We start from the raw sequence: 27,998 nt of genomic DNA, 5'->3' as shown, positions 1-27,998 counted from the left end.
TGTGGAGGCTGAAAAAAGGACTTAAAAAAAGCTTATACAAAAGTCTGGTACAGAACTCTGTTAGTTTCTATTAAACATAACGACCTATTTTTTTCACAACCTTGTTCTCAGGAAACCCTAAACCATGGTCTAGCAGCAGCAAAGACATCACCAGCAATAAAAACCAGTCAACATTTGGAGCTGTCTTTGATTCTTTCCTTGGTCATCTGCAGCTGACGGCCGGCAGGCATGGTCCAGTATCTACGCCCCTGGGAGCCCGGCTATTCCGCAGCAGCTGTTGCATCCAGGGCACCACACTTTCAGTCGCATTGCAAAACTCAAGATACACAAAAAAGACAGGAAAACTAAAAGTAGCACATGTATTACATTTAATGGTTCATTTGGTTTGCTCTTTCCGTATGTTTTCAATTTGCTGTTGATACCTGTATCACCAACGCGGCGTACAAGGACCACCAGTAACTGCCATGCAGAAGGCTCTTTAATGTTTGCGAGGCCAAGACATACACTCTGGAAGTGCAAGAAACATTTACAGTTTTGTGCTGAATGACAGACAGTGTATAAGCTATGATTGCAGTTATTTCAAGCTATTTGACATGTTGAAATATAAGCCAGTTCAGTTTTGTCAGCATTACCTGACAGAGCTTGCAATATTTTTCTCGTGTAGGCTTTTCCTGGATTTTCTCTGTTCTGGGATTTCTTTTTGTGTTCAGCATTTCCCTTACTCCTCTTTGCATACATCTTGAAAATATGTAAATTGATGCATTAAAAATATACAGGAAACAAAATGTATCACAGACCATTTCCTCTAGTGGTTATAAAATAAGCTAAATATATATAATTTGAAGTCCTAATAAGAAGTCGTATATAATTATATCTGAATGCCCTCTCATTTCCTTGTTTTTTAAAAACTATCCAAGACTAAGCACTGCTTCAGGTGTACTGTACTGCAATGCCAGACACACAGCCAAGCTGCCATGTCAATTCACAAAACTGATTCAGTGCAAACTGCATTTCACTAACACACTGCACTGCAAACAGCAGTGCGAGCGCGAGGCTCACCAGGACCACTTGCTGTTGCAGCTAGTTGTGCCGGTTCCAATAATTCTTTTCCCAGTCCTATATTTTCTCCAACCACTGCTCTGTATCCTATTACTTTATGTATTTTACTTCTCCTCTGATACTTTGCATAAATTAATTTCACTTGCACGTTCCGCACTGTAGGAATAGCTCTGCTCGCACATCATGTCCCAAATCACTCTTCTTTTCAAATCCATCCTTTTCATTTAGCAAGCCCCAGTTTGCCATTCAAACTTTTATTCAAACTTTTCTCCGTTCATGGAATGGGAAGAAAACGCACTGCTTCTGCCTCTTCGCATGCTGTACCTGCCTGCCTCTCAAGTAACCCTGGACACGAACAATGCGCTACCATGAACCTTGTACGAACACTAACTACTCCTGCTCAATTTTTTAACATTCTCAGGTTAGGTAAACATGACAACACCAATGGTAATTCTCAAATGTTTTCAGACAACATCACAATGCCAAATCCTATTCGGAATGCCTCACTCAGATACAATACACATTATACCACAGCCTCCTATCACTGTGAGAGTGGGAAGTTCCATCACTGCCAACATCTGCGTAAGAGCACAAAGAAAATTGATCAGTTACTGTAACCATCTACTAGCAGTACCCAACTTCTTTCTGTAATACAATCTTATTTTCTGTTGCTAAACTTAACTGTTCTGGCTGAACATTTTTTTCCCCAATGACTCTGTGTTTCAAGTCAACTTTGGAAGGAAAAAATAAATTAAAACCAAGGCAGTTTTGCATTTGCAAGAACTATAAAAAAGAAATCCCAGGCTGTCCCATCCTCAGCTTCGACTGAAAATTGGTGGTCGCTAAACTGCTGTAGCATCCTCATGCCTGGAATATGAACTTCACATTCTTCCGGCACTGGCCTTTAGCCAGGAACAACCCTTTCACAGTCCCTGAGAAAGTCCATTCACCTTTATTTGCTGAGCTCATTAGCCTTAAAAAAAAATCAATCCACAGCAATCAAATAGAGGCAAACTTCAGCAATTTGCCTTAAGAATTCTGTCTTCCCTTGGCCTTTTGGCGTATAGCATGAGTATCATGGATCTTACTGTAAATAATGGTCTCCTGAGAGGCAAAAAGCAAAGGGGAGCTGTCGAATTTGAAGACAGTAGGAGTTAACAGCTGAGTGGAAAGAGTACGCTGATGAGGCCAGCAGGCAGGGAATACCAGGAAGAGCAAGAGTTGGAAGACATGAGTGGCAGACTAAGGCTGGCTAGCTGAGAAGAATGGGCTGGAGAAGCACATTATGGGAAGTGAGGCACCAGAAAAGCTGGATTAAAAATAAAAGCGAAATACTTGACCTAAATCATCCCAAAACATACAGCAGATATCCACGTGTTGATATCTGAGTAAGCACCTCTTTTTGCCTTACACAAGCAGGAAGGGATCTTCATGGTGTTGTGGGGTTAGCCCCGGTAGGCAGCTAGGCACCACACAGCTGCTGGCTCACCTCCCCCCACTCCCAGTGGGATGGGGGAAGAGGAAAGGAAGAATAAAAAGCAAGAAAACTTGTAGCTTCAGATTAAAAAAAAAGATGTTTAATAAATGAAGAAGTGGAAGAAGACAGAAAGAAAACAAGCAATGCAAGGCAATCACTCGCCACCTCCCACGGGTGGATCAAGCTCGGCCAGTTCCCCCCCAAAAGACAGCTAACCTCCCTAAGCCCCCTCTCCCATTTATTGCAGAGGATGACACTTCATGGTAGGGAACATCTCTCAGGTTAGCCCAGGTCATCTGCCTGCTCGTGCTCCCTCCTGGCCTCTCACGAGCCCCCAGTGCACTCACTGCAAGGCAGAAAGGCCTCGATGCCGGGCAGACCCTGGTCAGCAACACCTAAAGCAGGGGGGTGTTAGCAGCAGTGCTTTGGTCACAAACCCAAAACACAGCACCAGAACAGCTGCTAGGAAGCATGTTAACCTCACCCCAGCCAGCCGCAGTAAATAGGATAACTGAAGGGAAATCGTGTGCTTTCTGCACGGGAAAGGAAGACTGCTCAGAAGGGAACTTTCCTGGAAAAAAAATGTTATCCCATAGCTGTTTAATGCAACAGTTCCGGCTCCTTCTCCTGAAGCAGAAACCTCCCGATGTTGTCAGCCATAAAATATGGCAATCACTAATCCAGGACAGCATAAGGCCCGGAGCCTGATGGAGTGGCAAGTCCCACTTGCCTTAAACAAAGCTGTCAAATGAATGGGCTTTGAGACACGCACAGTGTACTTATTAGGGGATAGAGATGATTAAGAACACTAAATTAAATACAGAATAGAGTGACTAAAGAAAGTTTTACTTCCTCAGAGGAGGTCTGAGGGAAACAATGCTTGAAATAGGAGGAATCTAATGAAAAGATCTTCAGATTTTTATAGCATCTCCAGAGACGTTTCAGAATACACTGCCCAAGTCAGAAAGAAAGAACAAATTCCAACCTCTGCTCTCCAACAACATGAAGTGACAGTGAAGTCTGATGAGAGGTTGAAGTTACGTGCCAACAGCTCTACATCTCCGATTTCTGGGGAATAGGTGGTATCCCAAAAGCCACTCATTGTGACGGGGTGGGGAGTGAAGAAATACTAACATTTCAGCCACTACAGGTACGCTGTAGTTCGGAGTGTGCTAAACGGAAACTTCTGTCCTTCCCCTGCTCCCCGTTCTAAAAGCAGTCTGCTGTCAGATGCAACCGGCTCCTGCAGTACAGCCACGTACATCTGTGAAGGAATGTGAGGAGTCTGGGGCTGGACAACGAGACAAAAGCCTTTTAAAGAAAGAAAGAAGAAAGAAGACAAGTAATTTGCAGGCTTTTTTTTTATTGTTTTCCCTCAACTTAAAATCAACAACTCCAACATATCTGGAAAGGCAGAAAATCTTTGAAATGTAAGTTCAGCCTTCAGCACAGGACAGCTAGTCACAACAGGGCCTACCGCTTCTACCCTAACAAACAAAAATAATCTTCACAGAATTCTTTTCGAGTCGCTGTGTGGTCAGTTATCACGAGCCTATTAAAAGTTGTGTACAGAGTTCGCCAGGATCGTTCACTTCGCGGTGCTATTTCGAGGCTTACTGAGCTTGCTGAGGTTACCTAAGACCTGGGGAAGTGAAATGCTAAGTTTTCAGTCAGTTTTATGTTTAAAGTCTGTATAGAGGATTAATACAGAAGTATCAATTTTCAGCAGTAAACTGACACATTAGTTGTTTCTTTTTCTTTAACCCCCCTTCAGCTGCTGACCATTTCCAACTTCAGAGGATCCTGGAACAGTTTGGGTTGGGAGGGACCTTGAAAACCACCCAGTTCCTACCCCTGCCATGGGCAGGGACACCTCCCACCAGCCCAGGCTGCCCAAGGCCCCATCCAGCCTGGCCTTGAGCACCTCCAGGGATGGGGCATCCACAGCTGCTCTGGGGAGCCTGTGCAAGTGCCTCACCACCCTTACAATGAAGAATTTCTTCCTAGAAAAAATTTCTTCCTAATTTGATTCAATTTACTTACAGAGAAATTAGGGAGGTACTGAAGAAGCACAGAGGAAAGTTCATACTCAGACTTCAAACATGCTTAAAATTATCAGAGCCACCAGACACAACAGCGTCCATGTCTAGGACGTACTGAACAGATCTCAGGAGCCATCCCTTCGTTGCCTGTTGGTTAAAAACACTTCATACGAGTTAAGCAGTACACTGCAATCTACATGGCAAGACAACTGTTCTAGATCAGCCTCATCTTGTTTTTTACAGATTTCTGCATTTGCAGATTTCCACGTTCTCTACTAAAGTTAAATTGCAAATACGTTATAAGAAAAATACACAGGATTTTTTTCTTAATGTAAATGTATTTTCTGGCGCATGTACCTCTGTGAAGACAAGATGCAAATACTGAAAATATTTCTGCACATTCACCTACACAACCATATTTTCTCACAAGCATGTTGGAACACAACTCCCACGAGAAAAGATCGTCTAGGAAACAACGTCCCATCTGGTGGTTCACACACACAAAATGCCTGTGTATTGAAAAACGGCCATTTGTGATCCTGCACAAGCTTGACTACCAAACTTCATACAGTAGTTTTTTCTATCATTGGTCTGTGAAATACATATTAAATATATCTGTTGATTCACACCATTTTTAATATATTTGCTTACGTATTTGATTTCTGTAACTCCACCTCATCCCCCTCTGATTATTTGTAATGAGGCTGGAAACAGGGTATTGTTATGAATTGCCAGTGGCAAATACAACTGAGAAAAGAATGCTATGGAGGTTTCACACACACACATTTGTGCTCAAATAGAACATTTCACACTTAACTTTCACATGGATGAGGGTAGTGAATGAATGAAAATACAAGTGGCTCAACAAAGACCTCCGGAAGGAGAATTTTATCTTCTCCAAAACACAAAAGGGTTCACTACACACAGGTGAGATCGCTAAGGGAAACAGAGAAGGTTGTACTACCAGTAACACCCGGTGCTAAACGACCAACACATCAGAGGCACAAACTAACAAGAAAGAATCAAAATAAACAAAATTATATTGTAAAAAGATGAAAATTCTTCTCGCAGCCCCTCTTCAGCCCATGACTCCACACATCCTGAACCATTCACAAATTCGGAGCAGAGTTCCCTTCCCCAGGCTCACCCACCCCAACATCCCACACGTGTCTCTTCTTTGCCCTCCCCTGATCTTTACAGTTTGCCACAACTCAAAGCCATGCAGCCGAATACGACCCAACCCGCACCGGGAGCGTTCCTAACTACTGTGGCTTCTTTATCTGTGCAGCATCTCCGAGAAAGGAGTTTTTAAATCCTCAGGCTACTCGCGCCCTAAACATTTTATGGTCTTCTAATATTTCCTCTGACTTCGCAGAACCACAGTTGTTGTTGCTGTGCTACTTCTTCAATAAAAATACTGCTATGGCTGGTATTCAGTCCTGTGCAAGGTGCATCAGGCGCTGAAGGTTATGCAGATCCATTACTTCGCAGCAGTGTGCATCTTGTTCTTTCTTGCAATGAACGTACTTGGACTCGTGTAGTAAGACACATCTAACTAAGCTGCAGATAAATGATGCATGTCAGGAGCTCTTGCTCCTTCGATAGCACCACACACGTGAGGTATGGCAGCTGCTGAAGTGACATCTGTCTCCCTCCAGGTGCAACTCAGGAGGAGCACACGCAGCCGCAGAATCGCACCTGGCCCTCGGCTCGCTCTCGCTTTTGCCTGCCCGCAGCACTTAGGCCCCAATCCTGATCAGCTGTCTGCCATTACAAATGTTGCTATAAAGACTTTGTCCTGAAGATTAGGAGTTTAACCTACTTTTAAAATAAACCATGGCTTTCACATCCACACATAACGTACAAACAGCCAACCTCAGATAACCTGCTTTGAAATACTACTGACCCAACGTACCCTCTCTTTCCTATCCATCCTGCAAAAGGAGATAAAATTAAAGCCCCACCAACTGAGGACGTTTAAGGGATGTGAACAATGCTAGCACTCCTGCTGCTCCCAAAGTCCTTTCCTCCCCGGAACGAGCGGACGATGGGCAGTCCAACTGCACTCTGGCCCTTTGGCAGTAGGGAGCAGCCCTGAAGTCACAAAACCAGGACGCTCTGTTGATCAACACACAAAATGTTCCCTCTCTTCAAGGAAAAGACAAAAAAAAAGACCCACCTGCTCCAGGGTGAATGCCAGCAGCCACGCACTATCACATCTCTGTACTGCATGATCCTGCGCTGCTCCGGCCTGCGCTCACGGAGCCCTCCAGCACCGGGAACATGTTCCGTGTTTGAAGCAAGCCTTGTACTGTACAGCGCTATGTACACTTCTGGCACCATATCAAATAATACTGACATAAATACAATAGAAAAGGCTCCGCTTCGGTTAGTCACGCCCTCTCACTGGAAGTCCCTGGTTCAATTAGGAACTCCCTCTCCCTCTTCTGACCTGCTTTCATCCTCCCACGTTGCTTTCGTTATTGTCCTCGCTCTTTTCCAACCCCCAGATAAAGGAAATCACAGAGCTACGACTGCAGTCGACAGCTTGCACTGCTATCAGCAAACACGCTGACTTTTAAACAGCTTACAGAAGTAAACAAAGTCCCTAGTTTATACTAGTCATACACATTTGGAGAAAAAACTCCATCCAGTAAATTACTATAGCTTCACATGATTCTAAAAATCAAAGGTCTGGTCCAAAATGGACATCATTTTACTCCAGACAGGACCCACACAACTGTGTCACGACAGTAAGGCAAGCAAATCAGTAATCGCAGCCTATTTAAGAACAAGAACGTGACCGAAACTTTTTCTGTAGATGCATTTTCCCTGCTTTGATTTTTGCTTTAGGTACCTGTTGCAAGAAGCTACAATAACTCAAAAATCTCAAGTACACTAACTTCTCAAATTGATAGTTGATAATAATCGACTTAAAGCATGCAAATAAAATGGTAGGATGGTGCAGAATGTAAGAATCATCATCAAAAATGACTATATTTATAAAGATTCCTTTAAATTCACATGCTACTAATTCTTTTTGACTGAATCCATAAAAATGTTGGCTCAGAAGTTCACTGGAAACTGGAGATTAGCACACACCTTAGCAGCTGCAAGGGTTATCAGCTTGAAAAATCAGTACGCCAACAGAATCTCCGTCCCTAAAACAATATAATTTGGCTCAGCTATTGTAACTGCATGGGGAATGTGCACTATAAGACTCATTAATGTTATCTTCATTCACTCAAAAAAAAAGTGACTGTTGAGAAAAAGGAAAATAAATGCACATAGTTCACAAAATTAGCCACTAAAATAATGGTAAACTCCTAAAGCATGAAAATAGTCTGAAGCGCGGTCCCACATTCACAGCTTTCAGTGACAGCTCCTTTGCTGAGTGTACACTTACAAGGATTCTTCTTCTCCCTCTAGCCCCATAAATTTCCCCCTGGACTTGACCTTGCGCATCACCTGTGAATAGATATTTCACCAAAGAACTTGGTTTTTATTTCTTAAGAAAGTGATTCTATCTCCCCTACTAAACTGTAATTCAAGTTATCACCTGGCCTTTAAAAAAAACAAACAACAAAACAAGTGACTCCCTTGTCTTTTAAGATACTAGCTTTCTAAATATTGTAAAAACACAGCTATTGAGTAGTAAAGCAATGCTTTTTATGGCCACTATCTGCCCATAACTGCAATTACGATTTAGTCTAAAGCAAGATTTTTTTATTACATAAGGAATCTACTTTACTAAATGTACTGAATGTTGCTTCGGATGCCTCATTACTTGACAAAGGTCACGATACTTTTTAGACTATGTTTCTGCCAACATAGGAGCCCTCCTCTGCACTACAGTACCTGAGGCTTTGCACGACCTTGGTTTCAATGTTTGAATGCCTGCTGTGTTCAGAGAACAGTTTCCCCTCTTCAGACCTTCCGTCCTTAGCTGGGAGATAAGCATTCATCTTCTGTGCAGAGGGCACCTTGCAAAAAATAGTAGTGAAAAAAGCACAAAACCTAAAGGTTCCTGGTTTTCTCTGAATCGCCACTGTTCGCTGTAATGCCAAAAATACACAGTAGAAGCAGAAATTGTGAATGATTTGCAAGGAAGTGGTAAAGAGCCATATTGAACTTACAAAGGAGGAAGATCCTCAAAAAGCCAGCCTAACCTCACTAACCATAAAGGCAAGTCCGTATTTCTTCTGAACAGCTCGTAAGGACACAACAGGTTCCTGACAGGGACAGTCACTGGTCAGCCCCAAATCTCCGACTGCTGTTCTATGAGGGTAACAGGCAGTAAGTCTTCGGTGTGCCTTTCCTTACCCTATAGCCACACGAGCAACGGAGCTTCGTTACTTCAGTGACTGCTTCCTAGGCATAACCACAAGAGCACACCTAGCTGGCTCCCAGGGGCTGTGTCCCCAGGGGCAGCCCCACTCTGGCCTCTCAGCTGCATCACCTGCAGCGCCCAGAGCTGCTCTGAGCGCCAGTTCAGCCCAGTCTGCCACACCACCAACACGCTGGGAAGCGGGAGAGAGACGGGACACAGCGCCTTTTGGCTGCAGACAGCTGGTCAGCCACCTCCACAAGCTCTAACAGAAACCAAAAGAGATCACACAGAAGCAGCAGCTACGCTTGTCTTCCCTTGCATTCTAGCAAGCCTGTAACTCTCAGAGAAAAGAACTGTACGGAAGAAAAAGCACAAGAGAATTCTGTTACCTATAAAGTTAAAAAAATATATATGCTATATATATATATTTTTAGTGACTCAAATCACTCGTTAAAAAAATCAGGAAAGAAAATTAATCCTCTTGCATAAGGAAAATGACTTGCAAAAATGTCTTTATTATACTTCAGAGATCTTACTGGTAGACTAACGCTCTCAGTAAAGGTTACCTTAGAAAAGCAGAGGCCTGTTGCCCCAGCTGCAGTCAGAACTTCATGCAAAATGCCAGCTACGTGTGCTACATCTATCTCTAAGGTTTAAGAGGGCCAACTCTGACAAAGCCTTGCTGTGACAGCGCAAGTCACTGACACCCAAAAGGCCTCTCCCACCTCGGCGCCAGGCCAGGGTGAGCAGACGCAGAGCCGTGTCCCAGCCACGCCACCTCACAGCTGGGCTGCGGCTTCACGGCCCTGCTGCCACCACACCAACCCGGGGCTTCCTCGCGGCCACAGCCCCCTACCCTTCCTCACCCAACCCAGCGCCCGCCACACCGCCCCACGAGCTGGCTAAAACCAGTGGCCCTGCCCAAACACCTCTGGGCAGGAGGGGGACGGAGGGGCAGCAGGAAGGTAAATCGTACTGGGGTAGTGCCAACCACCACGCGATGCGGCCAACGGGAGCGCCGAGAGGTCGACAGTGTGCTGTTAGAAAGCTGGTGCGTCTTCCCTTCAGACCCGTTTTTATGGTGTTTTAAATTATGTAATAAAATATGATTTGTACGTTCCATTTACTGAATTTATCTTGTTTCAGGACCTGTAAGCTCTGACTGGGATAAAATATGCAATGCTCAGCCCACCAAAGGATAAGTTTCAAGAGCCATTTATAAAAATGTTTACTGTATTTTCATACTTCTAAACAACACCTGGGGGAAACAGGGACCATACCCCAGCATCTCCTTCCTCCAGCAGCTCTATCAGTTGAGTCAACTTCTTATATTTTAAAATCTTTTATTTATTTTAAACACTATTCTTACTTTTTGTATCCTCTCCCTTCATTCCCTTCCCCCCTCCAACTTCCCCACCGCAGCAATCCTTCAGAAAGCAACATGGAAGCAGCTCCTCCTATTAATTAGAAGAAAATTACTACAGTTATGTAAGCTTACTTCTCTGCAACTGTGTCTCATCCCCTGCTTCAAGATCTGTAAAACAACTATCAGCCTTTAATCAGAGCACAGGTATCAGCTCACAAGCAGGTTTTCATGCACGCGGCGTTCTCCAAATGGTCAACTAAAATTTGTCTCCCCAGTAGATGCAAGCGATGACACAAAACCCGGGAATACACGCACTTTTTAACAAAACCCTATTTGGCACCAACCTGTTTTACAAAATTACAGGTTTTCCTAGATTTCATACGTTTTCTTGGTGCATCACCCAGGAATTATGTGGTTACATCAACATTAGCTGGGTGCAGTTGCACAAGGAGCTGTCACTATCCTAGAATTAATCGATCTCAAGTATATTGTTTTGTAATTAAGCTTGTGAATACATCGCCCCATGAATATAACAGCAGCAGCAATAAACACATCCCAGAGAAGAGGGAGAATTAGAGGCTCTCTGTCACTGTCGAGGACAGCTAAATCACTCGGAGGCCATCCTTCATCAGCAACCTCTCCCTGTGGTTGCGGTAGCGCTCTGCAAGCAGGGAGCGTTTTATACGAGCAGAGCGTTCTTACGCCTTTAAAGTCACATAACTAGTCCTTCATTTATACTTCAGCTACAGCCCCTGCACTAATTATGCGTTCCCACAAAGGAAAGACACAAATTCAGATTCCCATTTAACAAATCGTTGACTTTTGAAAGAAAAAGATAAAATAGGGCACGTGTAACAAAAAACGTTATTTGTTTAAATAATACAAGCCAGAAAGGCCTTTCACTTACTGCTATTGTTGATTTCATAATTCATTTTTAAAACCGAACTGCTAGAGAAACATAATCTCTGCAATGCCTTATCATCAACTACAATAATACTTTTTATAACCGTTATTGCAAACAGATCAGTGATCCCTGAAGAGGACAATTAAACTGACACTCCAGAACCACGGTTTTACTCCTTATCGCAGTACATTTACAATAATCATCTGAAAAGTTTAGATTGTGTGGCCGGGATGTCAGCAGGCTAACACCTTATTATCCTTTCTTCTGGTATTATGGCATTACAGTTCTCGTACACAATTATACGTGTTCCTCTCGTGCCAAAATAGCTTTCACGGGGTATTTTTCATAAGAAAAAGAATCTGCAGAGCACAAAATGCAAAGCAGTTATTATTGTCCATTTTTTTAAATGGAAATTGTGTGAATCATACTTAATTCAAGTAGGCTTGCCTTTCAGGTTTGTCAAGTTTAAACTCCACACAGATGCAAATTACTGCTAAAACTTCTCCCTGCATCTTAATGAGGTACATTATAAACTATGAAGCCAACTCGAAAACAAGAGCATTTTTGACGGCGGTTTTACTCGAGCTAGGTATTCTAAGCGGTTAAAGGACTCGGAGGGCAGGAGGAAGCTGTACCAGCAGCACTTGGTTTCTGCCTGATCCCGAGCCTGTGCCTGCTCCAAGCCTGGTTTCCCAGAATAATGCTTGTGCTGGCACAAATTTCTGTGTGAGGATTTGACTGCATGATAAGCGTGCCTAAGCAGCGTTGCGAAGACTCCCAACTGCTGAGCTCTGAACCCAACCTCTTTTCAAAACATTGTCTCATCCTTTCAAGTACGTTCAGGCCAGAAGGGAAAGTAAATTGTCAAAACTGCGTGCAAGTGCTAAACAACCAGATTTAAGAAGACATTTTAGTTAGCAGCTACCAGGGTCTCGCTTGTATCTTGACTGGTTTAATGATGATAGCCAACAAGGAATTGCCAATTGCGAAGAGCATGGACCGCGCTCATCGATGGCGAGGTTTCCTTTCGGCAATTCTGCCTACTGCTGCTTCAAACGGGGCCGACTGGGCTCGCCAAGAAAAATGCTAATCATGGACAAATGCAATAATTAAGGGTCAGAAATCAGATAGAGAAGCCGAATTCCTGAATTCCAGAATGCAGATGCTTGTGCAGCCAAGATAAATGAACAGAGAAGTCTCACTCTTCAGCAAAATCACGGGGTGACCTATATTGGGAGTTAGGGCTCAGAATTCAGCAGTGTAACAAGACAGTGCCTTCTTCCAAGCCACTAATGCATGCTGGAAAACAGGGCCATGCTAACACGTCCACAGAGCAGGCTTATTAGTCTACTAACCGCTAATAGCCCTTCGTTGCTTTTGTTCCCAGCTTACTAAAAAAATGAACCTCACGTATGAATCTGATTATCCATCCTTGCAGTAACTTCGGAAGCCCTAATTCAGTTCTGACCAAGTTTAAAGAGTGGAGAAGAATTAAGCTGCTATGAGTTTTACGAAAACTGGAGGCTGGAGAGACATTTCCAAAATAATGATGTCATTGGAAAAGACACCCAGAGCTTGGAAATCACGAACTGCTTCACAGCTGGTCACCGTGCGTGTGCCCTTTGGACAGAGCACAAGCGCATGCCTTTGCTGTGCCACAAGCCGCGCTCTGCCCATCAGGGATGAAGGAGCTCACAGTATCAGCCTGTAAACTTTCCTCACCATACAAGAGGAAGCGTAAGTTCATTAGTCCTGCTGTTTGCAGAACAACTTGAGGACAAAAAACCCCACCCTGTTCCTTGACAATAGCATATGCAAATATAGTCGAAACAAACGAAGAACATTGAGAACGTCAATTTTGAAGTGCTTTAATTATCTTATGGAGTTATGGGAAACTTTGAATATTGTCAGCATAGCATTCGTGCATACAGAATACCCTATCAGCGTTTCATTGTAGAAGTCTTAAATTTGTTATCTACGTGCTGTTCAGTCAGGCATAAGAAATATAAAAAGCAACAGTTAGCTATAAAGTCGGATTATAAGAGGGTCTCCAGAATGCTAACAGCAGCAATAAGTTATGAAATGTAACTTCACTGTTGAGTTGCACACGATTTTAGGGACGCTGCCCTAAGTAGATTTTTAAACAAGAACCCTGGGTTGAATGTTAGATTTATGACTATAAACCTCTTGGAACAGGTATGAAATTGTTATGTTTACTAGCCTGAAGAAAGCCTAAATCCTAGTAATTTGAAGACAAACACCAGTAAAGTATTTCACTGCCTTATTTAAATTTTTTATTTCCCCAGTGGTTCACAGGTTGTTGCAATTGTGTGCCAAGTTACCTACCATGTCAGCTAGGATGGTGCCTGATTCTTTAAATAGATGGTAGTGCTGTGGAGACAGAGGAAGAACTACAGGACTGCTTCTGTGACGAGGAGGGCAGTGGGAGAAGTGAAATGTGAGCTGCAGGTTTGGAAGCCTGAGGTATCTTTCACTTCTGTTTTGTATTTTTTCCATATACACAGGAAACTCCCTTGGGGGGAGGAGAAAGACCAACTTCCCTACAGCTAAACACAAGAACATATGTAAAACAGTCAAGTCGCAAGTCTTCAATGTTTCCATACCTTAATAAAAAAGAATGAGGCAAAAATTTCAAAAACTGAGATAGCAAAGTCTAATTTTCCCACCTCCAAAATGTCTTCAGACAACCCATGTGGGAAGTAGTAGGAAATCCAAGAGAAGCAGGAGAGAAAAGAGCAGAAACCCTCCACAGACACACGTGCATCACCACCCACCTCGCCCTTGCACAGCTCAGCCCCTTCCCCAGCCCTGACCACTGTCCCCCCGTTTCCCTCGGTCCCCCTTTTGCTGCTGCAAAGCAGGAGAGGCAGTGAGGAGGAAGATGGGCAGAGCTGACACTGACGTTGAGAGCCTTCTGCTCCCACTGCTGTGGGATGTACGGGTTACTCCGATTCGGTACAGCCCAGGGTCCAGCAAGCCACGTGCTGGTCTCCAACAGCAGGCTTAACGGACAGCTGAAGGAAAGTAAGAGCCAGACAAGCCTGACGGGTACGTACCCCAAATGTTCTCCCTGTCTATGACTATTTTCAGTTCAGGGGATTTCTGGACCCAATGCTGATGCCAGGAATGAACGCAGCCTTTATTAATAACTGTGGCCTCACATGGTCCAAGCACGCTGTAGCCAGCAAAGGATGTGTTTGGAGACCAGTGGGGCAGAGAAGAGACCGAGGGAGATTTCTGCTATAACGCAGGGCTATGCGGGATGTGCAGGAGAATCCCAAGTAACCAGGACATTATCAGCCTGATCAGCCCTGAAAGGTCACCCCACCCCAGATCTAAAATTCAGTTCTGACACGCCAGGAGAGCCAGTGTCACATCGGAGTGACGCTTGCAAAGCCTGCAAACCGCACGGCTCGGGAGCCACAGATACTCCCTCCTGACCTGCCCACTGCGCTGGGATGCCACGGCTCAGCCAGCCGGCCAGCGCCACGTGGTAACACGAACCCCTCCGCAACCAAAAGGGAAAGCACAAGGAAGCTCCACTGGCCGTGTAGCTGCTTTTCAGAAAGCTCATTTAATTACGTAAGAAAAGAGAGCTTCTGAGAGTGCCAGTAGTTGTGCTTTGGCCCCATGCAATACAGCCCCAGGTGCTTCTAAGCTTTGGGAACACAGTAAAACACGTTGCCTGCGCACCACTCTTCGCAAGGAACACAGAGCCTGTGAGCTCCAGTTACCCCAGTTGTTTTGGGGATGAAAAACTAACACAGTCCAGCATTTCAAGTAAACTATGGCCACTGCTGGAAGTGTGCCGAACCCGTATACCACCCTCCAGATGGAGTGTGCAGAAACTAGAGATAAGTACAGGCTCATCACAGGAATGAGACCATGCCAAGACCCAGGGCACTTTGAACTCAAAGTCCTCAAGATGTTTCTAACAGCTACCACTAACTGCAGGCGCTGTATAGCACAGATTCAAGAGGAATGAGACGGAAAGGCAAAAAGCAAGTGGACAATGCGCTGAACGGCCTCAGGAAGAAGAAAGTTTAGTGGATTCCATTACAGATATTTGGCAAAGGAGAACCTGATAAATGACTCAACTCTTCGGAGAGCAGCGTGAAGTTACTTTTGGCTTCCAAGACAGAAATTAAGAAGGCAGCTGAAAAAAGGAAGAGGCCACAGTCACAAGGAGCAATGGAGATCTGGGACAAAGCTTAAGCGCTTGCTTCCTGTTTCTACAATTATGATCCAGTGTTGCAAGACTGAATTTTCAAAGGTTCCTTTTATTGAAGCAGAAAGGTTGCACACATCGAGGCTCGCTGGTCAGAACCATTATTCCGTTCTGATGTCCGCAGGACATCCCTGTTTGAATTTTCTTGCCAAATGAACAGTGGAATGGAGGAATGCTTTAAGCCAAAGGGCTACGTGAGCTGCTTAACCAGAGAGTAAACAGGCAGCAAGTTCATTGCTGAAAAATCAGGGACCATTGCTGCACCCCACCTTCAGTGACATCTTGATGTTAGCCTCTAAAATGAGAGGATTTTGTGATGCAGCAGCAGTAGGCAAGTTCATGACAAGTGCATCGCAAAATCTACAAGCTACTGAAGATTCCTTCTCTGATGAGAACAAATGCTGAAGAGAAATATTTAAATTGAACTGTTGGTTTTTAATCTGTATCAGAACACTCTGCATTAATACAGTTTCTGTAAGGTTCTGAAAAGGTATTAGGAAAAGCAAAACTAATGTACTGAACCAGTGAACCAGGCAAAAAGAAAGATGCAATTTTATTGAGAAAGTTACACGTGCTCTTTTAAGCCATCCTAAATTAGGAGAGATGTTGTGTACAGTAAATATTAATTCAAGATTTATAACAAAGCTGTATAACAAACGACCTGAACTGAAGCTTATCCGCATGCACGCACCCACATTTAGGGCACTGCTTAGCTACAGAATTTAGCTTTCAAAACCTGATCTCAGCTTCACTTTGTTTACTTTCAGCATTTCAAAAGCAATCCTTTCTCCCAGCTCTGTGGCTTTAGAAATGCATCATATTAGTAAGAACAAGGTGTCCCATTCCTTCCCAACTTTCAATGTATTTCCTACAAAGCCACTAGCAACTGATTGCAGCAACTCTCAATTCATTCAGTTATATTTTATCCATCCTTGGAGGAGCAGAAAAATGTAGTAGTAATAGCTTCCCAAACACTTCGAACGTGGCAAAGAGGACTGCAATATGCCAAAAGACAGGAGGTAAGTGAAAAGAAATAACTCTGAAATAAAGTGCTCCTCCACTATTTCTACCCCCGCCTTCACATCATTACATTTTTTTATTGCTTTTCCTTTACAGCTTAATTTTCCTCGTTGCTCCATATCCATATTTTGTCTCTTGCTACAAAAGATAATTTCAGGTTCTTGAACCTGTCTTCTCCCCAGTCCTCCCAAGTTCTGTGAATGATGGCAATGGGCACTTCAGCTGGGAGGCGAGCAGCATACAAGCACTCATTAGAGACGACTTTTCTCGTGATGGAGGACACCAATCTGGGCAAGCTCCACGTTCCCAAAAGCAAGGAACAGGGTTTGGACTTGACTTAAAGCAGACAGTTGTTAGCATATTATATTGGTTGAGTAGTAACAGTGACTTTTCCACTGCATAGATAATGGTGGTGATGCTCTAAGCACACCCTAAGTCTTATAGGGCCAGTAATAACAGACCTGGGGGGAAATAAAGACCATGATGGATCCAGAGTAGGGAACAGTCCAGTTGGGAAGTCCTCTGGAAGTTCTGCTCTGAACAAAGGCAACTGGACACAAACTGCCCAGGAACAGAGAGAACAGGGCTTACACAGAAACTTCACAGAAAAAAAAATGGGGAGATAAAATATTCTGGTGTGATGATCCATAAAAAAGGGTATGTAGGAGCAAAACGAATCGAGAACTGGTCACAAAACTCAGGAGAGAACAAGACTGAAAGTCGCTAGGTAAAAATAATAAAAGATATCTCAATATCCCGTATATAAAACAAGAGGAAACATTGACTGAGTCTGAATTCAAATTAGAGGAAGGGAACATCAAGCAGTGCCTATAAACATTCTTCAACTAATTTCAAAACAAACAGGAGAAGGTATTAGCTGGGACAGCAATTTGGACGCTGCTAGGATAGTAACTTTCATCTTAGGGAAAAGGCTGCCATTACTGAAGGAAAACACCTGAAATCAGGACAATACATGGGAAAATACTGAAGACAACAAATGTTATCACAGGTGTAACCAGTAAAATCTGTATTGAGAAAGTACATGAAACAACAATATCCACAACTTGAACCCTACGCACCAGACTTCTAGTAAGTGAAGAAGTCTCTTATCTCTCCAGACGTAATACTCATCACTGCCTAATGACTTCTGGAAAATGTTGGTCTGGTTTTTGTTTTTGGTTGTGTTTTTTTTTTGAGAACTGTTCTAACTGAAAAAGATAAACTTCCAAATTTGAACTGATGCAATCTGACCTTCATGACTATGCAAACTGATGAGTCAAACAAGTCTCCTGCTAACTTGAAGTGCCGTACAGCAGTAAGGTGAAACAGCAGAGAAAGACTTCTTTTTTTGATCGTTTGTACAGTACTGCGTGGTATTAAAAAAAATAATTCATCCAAAAAGTATCCATATGAACACGCGAAACCCTCACGGCATGTCCAGAGAGTCTTCTTGTACATTTTATTCCCATATGAAAATTCAGCCTAGATTCAATGCACACTCACATTGGCTTCAAACTCTGCCTCGACAGGCACCTTCAGCACATCTTCCGAGGTCAGCTTTCACCTCCTGCTGTCTCAAAAGCTCCATGTCGATGCTGCAGCCAGTCAGAAGGAAGAACAATTTTCCTTCCAGCTCAAGGGATCCAACAAAACGAGTTGTCTTCTACTTTCTAGTAGCCTGTAGCACTTGGACATGGCTGTAAGCTCCTGATCCATCTTCCCTTTGCTATCATCCGAAGTATGACTTACCCCTTCAGCAAGCTCGCTGTAAAACTTCCCAACGAGACCTTTTTTTAAGCATCATTTCATAACCATTCCTTTGTTTTGTCTGCTAGCTATTGTGAAACACAGGTATTTTGCCCATTGCAAATAAAAATACGGAAAGTTGTGACGTTTGTTTTAGTGCAGTTCTCATGTTTGTTTTAACGCAGTTCTCCGTATTTTGAGAGCGTTACTACCAAAACATAAGCACTGCAAACACAGGTTTTATTTACTGTGTTATCAAAACTGAACACTAACTTGGCCAACACTGGTATAATTAAAACATAGGAAAATAAGTCTTTATGCTTTAGTTTTCCTATTTCTGATGACCTTTACAATCAAAATACACTTCAGAGCTGGAGAACTCCCTTTTTTCTTTATACAATATTCATCTGTCACACTTACCCATAAACCAGCACATTCACCTCCACACCCAGCAGCAAAACACTTAATACTGGAACTAAGAGCCACCCTTGTACGTTCAGTGCTTATCCAAAGATCTCTCAAAACCTAGCTTTTACATCATCAGTAGGATTCATTCAGCATCACCTGTGCTGACTGACACAGCTTGTCACAGTGTGCCATGTGCCACAAGCCTCTTCCAAAGAGGAAGCCTAAGCCCAAATGCTTATTTTGATTGACTGCTCAGCACAGTTTATTGACGAAAGATTTGTAATTCACATGTAAACAAAACAAAACCAACACCAACCAGGCAATCTTAAAAAAAAAAAAAAGGAATGCAAAAAGGAAAATAAAAACACCCCAGGACTCAGTGCTGGCAAAGAAGCACTGAACAGCAAAAGAAAAAAGGTTGGCCAGAAAAATACTTGGACAGAAAAGACACATCCAGAATAGTTTTGCTATATCCCCCTCACTTCTGGAAGATATTACATTATTAAGGATTTTACTAGTCATCACTGTATATCTACTACAAAACTAAAAGAGCGTGAAAAGAAACACACACGCAGCATAATACCAGGCTTTCAATACAACTTCTTTTCTGAATTCTTACGCTCGCTACTGAAGCCAGCGTTGGCTGGCTGAATTGGAAAGCAGGAAAGGATTTTGAATTTTAAAAATAAATACCTATACAGAATAATTTCTTCTGGAGCATGAAGGCATGGCTCCAGCCCACCACAGCACCACTCTGTCTTTCTTCGCCTTTATCCGCTGGTCATGCCCCATCCCTTCCTTGTGGTGCAGTTACACCAGAGCAGCACCTCTCTGTTCCAGTATCCCCCACTCCTACCAAGACACATTTATTACGGACACGGTCACACTTCATCTTCTTTACCACATCTGTTTGTTAGGCAGGTTGAATGCCTAAGGAAGCGCGATGCCTTCCGCGCACCTTTCACTCTGTGACCCAGCTGCAGCAGGGAGGAAGGCACGATGCCACCTGCCGAAACGCAGCAAACCCACCAGGGCAGGGCCCCCAGGCACACGGGGCAACGAGAACAGGGCCGGGAGACACTAACTGAGCTTCCACCTCTCCACCGACCCTGTGTCTGACCTTGGCAAGTCACTGGCTTTTTGCACTTGCTTTCTGATGTTCAGGACACGAAGGGCTTTTACGCAGACGGCTGGAACAACAATGACAAGATAACCGAGTAAGTTAAATTATTATTTATTCTGCTGTGCCAGGCCTTAGATCCCTTCTGCAACGGCACGAGCCAAGAACGAGCACAAGCACCTCGGATTGCCCAGACCTCCAGTGTGAAGGTCCCCTCGCGTCAAAACACCGGGGACAGCAGCAGCCCATCAGCAGACTCCCCCCTGCTGTACCAAAACCTGATAAAAGCTTCGTTTCACAAATTGTGCTGCTGAGCAAACAAGTTTAACCTTATTTTGTACACGGGCAGTTCCTAATCTACAGCTTGCGAAAGCAACGCTGCCTGCGAGACCCTCTGCCACTGCTCCCAGCCAAAACTGAATTACAGAGTTAAAATAAGAGCTGCCAGGAAAAGGAAAGCAGGATATTGCCTAGAGAGTATTTTTTACTCTGCGCTGTTACTATGGCCCGGCAAAAATTAGGGACCAGTATTTTACACAATTCAGTTCTCTCTGTCAGGCTTACAGAATTCTGAATTTCATGGCTGCCTGATCAAGTTTCCTTCTGATACCAGGCTTCCTGGTAATCTCCCAAAGCACTGGAAATATGCCACAAGTACAAGTTATAAAAAAGCGCAGATGAAATAAATGTTCTACAGAACGAGCAATCTTATCAAGAACAGCAGCAGAAAGACCGTTGTCTGGCACATACTGAAAGATGCCCACATTTTTCTGTGCTCCTAATGGAAAATTAAATAAAATTAAATATTTGTGTTGCTATTCAAGTAACTATAAATAACGAGATTAACGCCGACTAGGACCCGTTGCAATACGTACTCTTGCCTCTCGCTACCCGACGTAGAACAATTAAATGAAGTAACAGGTGTAATCTCACATGGAGCAGTCAGAAAGGACCACCTGCCAACACAGCTCGCTGCCTTTTACCACACGTGCTCTGGATTTTGGACGTGCTGATTAAATGCCTCTTCATACAAGTCAGTCGTCCAGTTGCAACAAAAAGGAGGAAAACTATACTCCCATACAACCATCTTAATGCCTTCACGTTTTCCAAGTAAAGCAACGACAATAACTTTAAATCACTCATTACAGAAATACACAAATTCAGCAAGAAAGTTTTCAAGACTTACTCACATACAAAGACGCGTTCAAAAAAGAGCTCGACAAACTTACTGTAGATACATGCTGCAGACCGAAATTTTCAGATCGCTTTAGAAAGAATAAATCATGTCGCAGCATCATGTCATTCACTGAACCACCTGAGTAACTGGAATAGTAAAACACTGGTATAACTAGTGGTAAAATGTTATAGATAAATCAAACTTTTCAAAAATTAGAAAAAAAATGAGACGGGAAACGAAAACGGTTATCCTTGCAAAGCTACAGCCTCCGCGTGTTGTAAAGATGTAGAAATTCAGTCTTAATCAAGGGATTTCTCACATGGTGCATACTGAAACCCCTATCTTCTCTCTCTTCTTGGTAACAGAGTTTACCGCCACAAACACGTAGTTTACGCATTTACAAGCATGAAGATGTGTATCACTATCTGGTTAACCACCGCAGCAGAAGAGTACCAAGTATTTTTTCAGAAAACGAGATTATTTTAAATTGCTTACTATATCCTGGCTCTGCAAAGCGGCCTGTGATGTCACACACAAACAGGCGATGAAAGAGTTTCTTCAGGTTGGGAAGGGTACTTCACATTTAAAAAAAAAAAAAAAGTAGCAACCACAAAACACACACACACACACACACTCGCACGCGCGCGAATTATGAGTAAAAAGCACCACAACACAAGCAGAACCCCAGGAAATGAGATAATGTCAAACTCCGAGCTTCGCGTTTACTTTTCCACGACTCGGTAAGGATATAATGATATGGAAATTGCTACTTTCTATTAATAATTTTCTCTTGAAATTTATCAGCTGTTTCCTCTTCTGAGCTTGTATGCTGGAAAGGAATGACCGTAACACCATATTACTTCCTTGCCTCGTATGATCTTACTGAGTTCTTTCTGCAATTACGTTCAAGACAAATATGACAGCTGTACAATATTAGGTCATAAGCATTTTACATAAAAATGAAACCTCAGTAAGTTCAGAAATACGATTTTGCATCTGTAACTGTAAATTTGCCTTGAAATAACAGACTTAAAAGGCATACGCAGTTGTGCAAACAGAATTAATTTCATCCAACAATGCAGCTAGTGATGTTTATCTTTTTCCCCTCTTTATCTAAGCATACAGGAAAAAATAAGCAACCCTTTAAATGCAGGCAGATGCTACAGTTGCTTTTTTTTTTTTCTTTTAATAGCGCAATAATGTAAACTAAAAATAAAACAAAAAGCACTTAGAAGTACGCCTTCCCTGGGAAATGCTCTTGGGAGGCAGCGATTCAGCACATCCCAGCGCCACACAGGTCAGTTAATAACGTGCTTGCAATTAACAGCCAAAGCATTCAGGGTGATCAGCACTGCCAACAGAAAAAGGATGGCCCCAAACTTTAAAATTCTGCTGACATGATTTGCTCTCCACATGTGAAGCTAGTATGTGGGATCAACTACGTTCTCCATTCCCAACAGACGTTGACATGCATTGCGTAAGACACAATACTTGTGTTGAGCACGTACTTTACACATCTAAAACTACAATTTCTCTGCTCAATTTTACCAAAACCCACAGAATAGCTATGTAGTGCACCCACCTTAAGTATACTCTTTATAATGTAACTGTACTCTTTTAAGTAACTCAAAGAATGAGTTCCTAAAAGCTTTTTTCCAAGCCCGTGCACATGAAGGTGCAGCAGGTCTTGCAGAAAGCCTTCACAAGCCACTGCTGCTGCAGGCTACTTTAGCTTCTTTGTGCGCTCTTTTTAAATGTAGAAATCGTTTGAGTTCCTAATAATGATAAAAAAAACTCGAATGAATTACTACTGCAAAGTAGAATGTAGCAAGTCAGAGGAAAGAAAGAGTGTTCTCTCCCACTCACAAATCGTTTGTGTAATTCATAGTAGAGAATCAGAGCTCTCTCTGCACAGAGATACTGGTAAAGGATTCTGCCTTTTAAGTAGCAGTTTAAAAAGCCAACGCATTTTATGCCTATTAAAACAGACTACAGCCTATTTCTAGAGAAATCAAGCTATAAAAAGATGATTTTCAAAGCTTCCTTGTGCCATACATCAACTACAATAAGTCCGAAATGACTAAGAGCTACTTAAAACAACGAATAAACAATGGGAGCAAAATCCTAATCGAGAGCTTAACGTCATAAAATCGCTCCTGCCGAGCCTACGAGCGGTGAGAAGAGCATTTGTAGGCATCTCAGAAGACTCTCTCAGGAACACAGTGCTCACAGAGATTTCCCAATAGCCAGAACGAAGACGCTGACATGCCCCTTGATAATGATTTAAATGTTAGTCACACAAAACCATCTACTCATTTGATTGTAAATGAGTTTCTCCCAACAACCTTTAGCACTCATGATGTGTGCGCACACAACACAATAGCCACGGTTATGCTATTACTCAAATCTTAATAAGCGCTATGTTTAAACCTCCAGCAACAGTAAAAAGTGTAGCCCGAAGATCCCATTCCTTGGATCCTACTCCTGCAGTCCACATAATCCATTCTCCAGCCCCTGAGCTCCACGGACACCGTTCTCAGGAAGACCTCTTGCAGCCACCGCTGCGACGCGGCTCCGGATCCAGGTACAGCTCTTATCTCGCCAGCCCTGCCAATCACCCGGACTATCAGCAGCGCTTCTTCGCCGGAAATATTCTCCCTGACTCCCTTGGCCCCGTTCCTCTCGTGACTCAGCCCTTATCGCTCTCATTTTCCTTTCAGCACATCCTTCTGGAGGAGCATCCCCGTTCACCTTTACTCTTTTACGAACTACTTAGCAGCCTGTCTCACATCCCTTTCCTTCCATTCCCCTCCACCTCACCTAGCACCACATGAAGCTACTGCCTGCTTGCCAACAAATCAGAAACACACTTTCTACGCCGTATCTGCAGTGTTTGACCGAGCGAGCACCTTGGCTGGCGCCACCAGTCTCTCCGTCCAGATGCCTCGCTATCAGCTCAGCCCCAGCCCAGACAAAACACGGGCCTGACAGGCTCTGTCACTGCTCCAGCCTCCTTTCCACCGCGGCAAGTCGCTGCCTTTCGGGACTCCTAAAGCATCAGCCCTCAAACCGTGGCTCTCTATACGTCCTCAGACCTACAGGTTTTGAGACCCATGTCGCTAAGATCTGCCTTTAGTAGGTTAAATTTTATCCTGTGACCACAACGGCTCACATCCCAACTACCGAAGCACCCTTCCAAAACGCAGAGCTGACCCTGCTGTTTACTCTGAACATCCCTCTCCAGGCAGCTTTTTCAGACCGACGTCGGGTCACACAAGTCCTCCTCCCCTCCCACCTCTCCAGCAGCACCCGCTTCACCCTCTACTTCCAGACCCTTGCTGGTGAACCCCCTCCTCACACGGCTGACCAGGACGCAGAAGGGGCAGCTTTCAGCGAGCGCCCTCTCACGTTTCCACCTGGTGCCAAGCACTCTCCTGTGCCACCACAGATCTGCGGCGTCTTCCCTCACCCTGAAGTCGCCTGGTGTTCAGGAAACACCTCTTCGCCACCCAACTTCGGGGTGACTAATTCAGGCACCTAGCAGCCTGGTATTTAGAAATGTGTTACTAAAACACTTGTCTACAGAGCCTCTGGAAAACCCTGTACCCGGGAGAAGCCTGTGCGGTTGTTACCGTCTTTTTTTCAGGGTTTATCTGAAAGCTGCTCGAAAAATAACCCAAATACTGTCTTGTTTACTGCTATTACAACGGTTTTCACTGGTAATCGAGTACTCAAACTTATGGCTAGCATTTACCATTTTTATCTACTCTCTACAATTTTTTTTACTCTCTTGCTGGTACAGAAATCTTTGCAAAGGTTTTTGGCAACGGCTTCTTGCTTTTTTTTCTGATATTTTACAGACGGGGTTGTCCCAGACTAGAGAGCAAGCCACAGAAGACACCACTCCACTTTTTAAGCCATTTTAAAATGACTTAAAAATAAGTTTTTAAGAGCAGAGATTCTGTCACATTGTTGCAATAAGCCTAGCACAGCAATTTTCGAGCTAATCAAGACCTAAAGGTATTTTTGTAGTATCAGTAACTATTTAAACAAAGCACTTTGCACCCAAAACGTGCAACTCCAGTTAACTAACATTTTCATTAATTTTGCCATCTTAAAACATCGAGTTTCCCTAAACTGCTCACAAGCCAAAAATGCTCCACAGAATCCCCAAACACTATCCTACCATTGCAGCCCTAAATTACCCACTTTGTTTAAAATCGCCTTACAAACAGTTCATTTTCAGTAACCGGCCCCCAGTTTCTGCGTACCTTATTAGCCGCAGTTCTGACACCGTGGGCTTTCAGCCATCCTGTACACGCCAGCAGTTTTGATCGCACCGTTCCTCACGATGCGAGAAGCGTGCAACGTGCTGCAGGTAATAAACTGCTATCGTACCCTGACTCCCCCCAGAATTACTCTAGTAAATTCACACTATCCCACCCAGCACTGCACAAACCACACTTTAGGCTCAGGCGTGCAGCTTTCGCAGGAAAAGCTGCGTTTTCACACGCAGCCTGCACTGGCTATGGAAAAACCATGCGCTTTATCTCAACGTTCGAGCACCCATAAGAAAGGCACGCTGCTCAGTCAAATACCAGGCACTATTTGGGCACTACAGACTTCAGTTACAGCTTTTTAATTTCAAGCACTTTTTTTTTTCCTGCTTAATACCCAGCTTTTGCAGAACAGCCGAGAAAGAAAAACCATTTTTACTGACTTACTTGGAAAAAAGTCAGTTACTGGAGTATCGTCAAATCGTGTCGGGTGTGCTAATGTACACAAACAGCTCAGCATCACAGCTGTAACCCAAAAACACTCATACATAAAAACCCCAGGCTCCTCGATGCAATCTAGCTACAACGTTGACCGATCTTAACATACTTCTTTTTATCAATGTTAAAAGTAATAAACAACAAGAAAATGAGACAACTTTTTCAGAGAATTACTCAACTTACAGGTTTTGAACAGTAACTTCAGGGTTAAAATCCAGAACAGTTTTTTGCATTCTTGTTAAAACGCTTTTTTAATTTGATCGCCCATTTAAAAAAGAAATACAGCGTCTGTTATTCTCAATATTTTAACGTATTTCCACGAAGGCTAACTGTAACGTCATAAGCACGAGAACATTTCTGACAAACCTGTAATAATCAATAAACAAAAGGAAATGGAGCCCAAATATTCAGATGAGTAAACTAACAGAAACATGGAAAAGCTTAATTGCTAACTAGGACACAGACTACTACTTGCAGCAAACTTTAAAAGCATTTCTTTCCTTCTTTCAACTCTAACCTCTAAAATAGCACACCCCAGGAACCATAACAAATAAGACCAGCTTCACCAAAGAACATTTAATTGGGAAAATGTGTACGAGCCGCAAGATGCCTTTATCAGAAGAGAAATCAAGCAAGAGCTTCGATATAGTTTTCGACAGACAAAAGCGAGGAATTGGAAACACTGCTGCAGCCAAACAAAACAACAAAATACCATAATGCTACCTTCTCCACGAGAACAAAAGCATCAACCACCAACTCCACCCCACCCCCAAGCAGGCTGTTGCGCTCTCTAACCACATAGCCCATGCTGGAGACAATGTAATCCCACGGGGAAGACAGAAGGTCACAGGCACGCTGTGAAATCACAAAATAAGGTCCACTTTTTAGAAAGGCTCGGCGGTGCTTTCACCGCTCACAATGTCATTTGGAACAAACAGGTGGAGCGCAGACATGGCCTGCTCTTCTCCTGCTGTCCCTTCCCTCGGCATATAGGAGGTTACACATGTCCAGCACGGTCCAAAACTACAGGCACGGCCTTTACAATAAGCAGGAGCACTCAAGATGTGGCAAGGGTGGCAATACTCAGTGTAACACTGCAGGTGAGATCGGACGCTGTGCGCCAGCAGCGTGTCTGTTATTATCCACGGGCTGTAGGTGGCTACGAGGGTGTCGCTGGTTACAGTGACACACACTGCAGAGGGCTAGCCACGATTAGCTATTACCCAGCGTGGCTGAAAGGGTCGGCAGCTATCATTCATTGCGATCCACGGTGGCTTAGTGGGGCGGGGAGCCTGCTCCCCTCGGCCATGCAACATCAGGAGCTGAGAAAGCCCAGCAAAGCCCAGGGAGCGGGGAAGGGGGACGAAGGGGAGGCGAGGAAGGGCAGTTTCGCCCCGCGCCCCGACAGAGGGGCTGCCTGGCCGGCAGGACCCGCAGCCTGCCCGCACCCCAGCAGCCGTGCGGGGGCCCGGGGGCGCTGAGCCCGGCCGGGGGCTGAGGCAGGGCAGGACCGCGGCTCCCAGCCTGCGGCCGGGGCAGCAGCCTGGGTGCGAGCGGAGCCGGGCTGCGGCATCTCGGGGGGGCACAGCCGGGCCCACGCCACCCCTCGGGGACCCGTGAAGACGAGCCCCGAGCCCGGAGCCCCTCAGGCGGCGCAGCCCGGGGAGGGGGGGGGGGGGGGCGGAACGCGGCCGGGCCGCCTCAGGGAGCCCGGGGGCAGCCCCGCAGGCCCTGCCCCGCGCCCCGCGCCCCTCAGAGCCTTGCGCCCACCCGGGGGGGACCCCGACGGCGGGGGCTCGGCTGGCCGGGGCCCGCCCGCACAGCCCCCGGAGGCCGCCCCCGGGCTCCCCGAGGCGGCGGCGGGGCCGGCGGCGGGCAGGGGCCGGGCGGGCGGCGGGCGGGGGCCCCCCGGAGCGCGGCGCTCCCGGCGCGGCGCCGCCGTCCCCCCGCACTTACCCTGTCACAACAGGCGCCATCTTCCACAAACTCTCGCCAAAACTCCTACTCTCGCGAGAGCTGCCTCCTCCCCCCCCCCCCCTTCCCCGCTCCCCTTACGCCTCCCCTCCCCGGGATGGCAGCGCGCATGCGCGGAGGCCGGGAGACACACGCGCGCGCGCGCGCGCGCGCGCCGCCCACTCAGCGCCCGGGCTCTCCCCTCAGACACAACAGCCCCGGCGTGGGAACCGGCGAGGTCTCGCGAGAGCGCGCTGCGCTGGGTAGAGGGCAGTGAGGGGAGTCTCGCGAGAGCTGGGTGGTGGGGATTCCCTCTGCCCGCTCGTGCGTCTGGCTGCCCGGCGGGCGGGGCGGGGCGGGGCGGGCCGAACC

The 27,998-nt window shown here is 44.9% G+C and overlaps 1 protein-coding gene across 8 annotated transcripts in view; it reads right to left on the bottom strand.

Annotated features, from left to right (window-relative positions):
* RBPJ (recombination signal binding protein for immunoglobulin kappa J region) overlaps positions 1–27,735 on the bottom strand; it is a 58,585-nt gene extending 30,850 nt beyond the window's left edge. The window contains exon 1 of one of the 8 annotated variants that reach the window (XM_066995729.1): positions 27,630–27,735. In XM_066995729.1, coding sequence (XP_066851830.1) covers positions 27,630–27,649 — 20 coding nt within the window. In that variant the 5' untranslated portion in view covers positions 27,650–27,735. The other 7 variants (XM_066995732.1, XM_048046844.2, XM_048046846.2 and 4 more) reach the window with 7 other exon arrangements.
* Between the last annotated feature and the right edge of the window lie 263 nt (positions 27,736–27,998).

Source organism: Anser cygnoides, chromosome 4, assembly GCF_040182565.1.
Source record: "Anser cygnoides isolate HZ-2024a breed goose chromosome 4, Taihu_goose_T2T_genome, whole genome shotgun sequence".
NCBI classification, from domain to species: domain Eukaryota; kingdom Metazoa; phylum Chordata; class Aves; order Anseriformes; family Anatidae; genus Anser; species Anser cygnoides.
The sequence above is the reverse complement of the archived record's forward strand: the minus strand, read 5'-3'. Positions and strand labels throughout refer to the sequence as shown.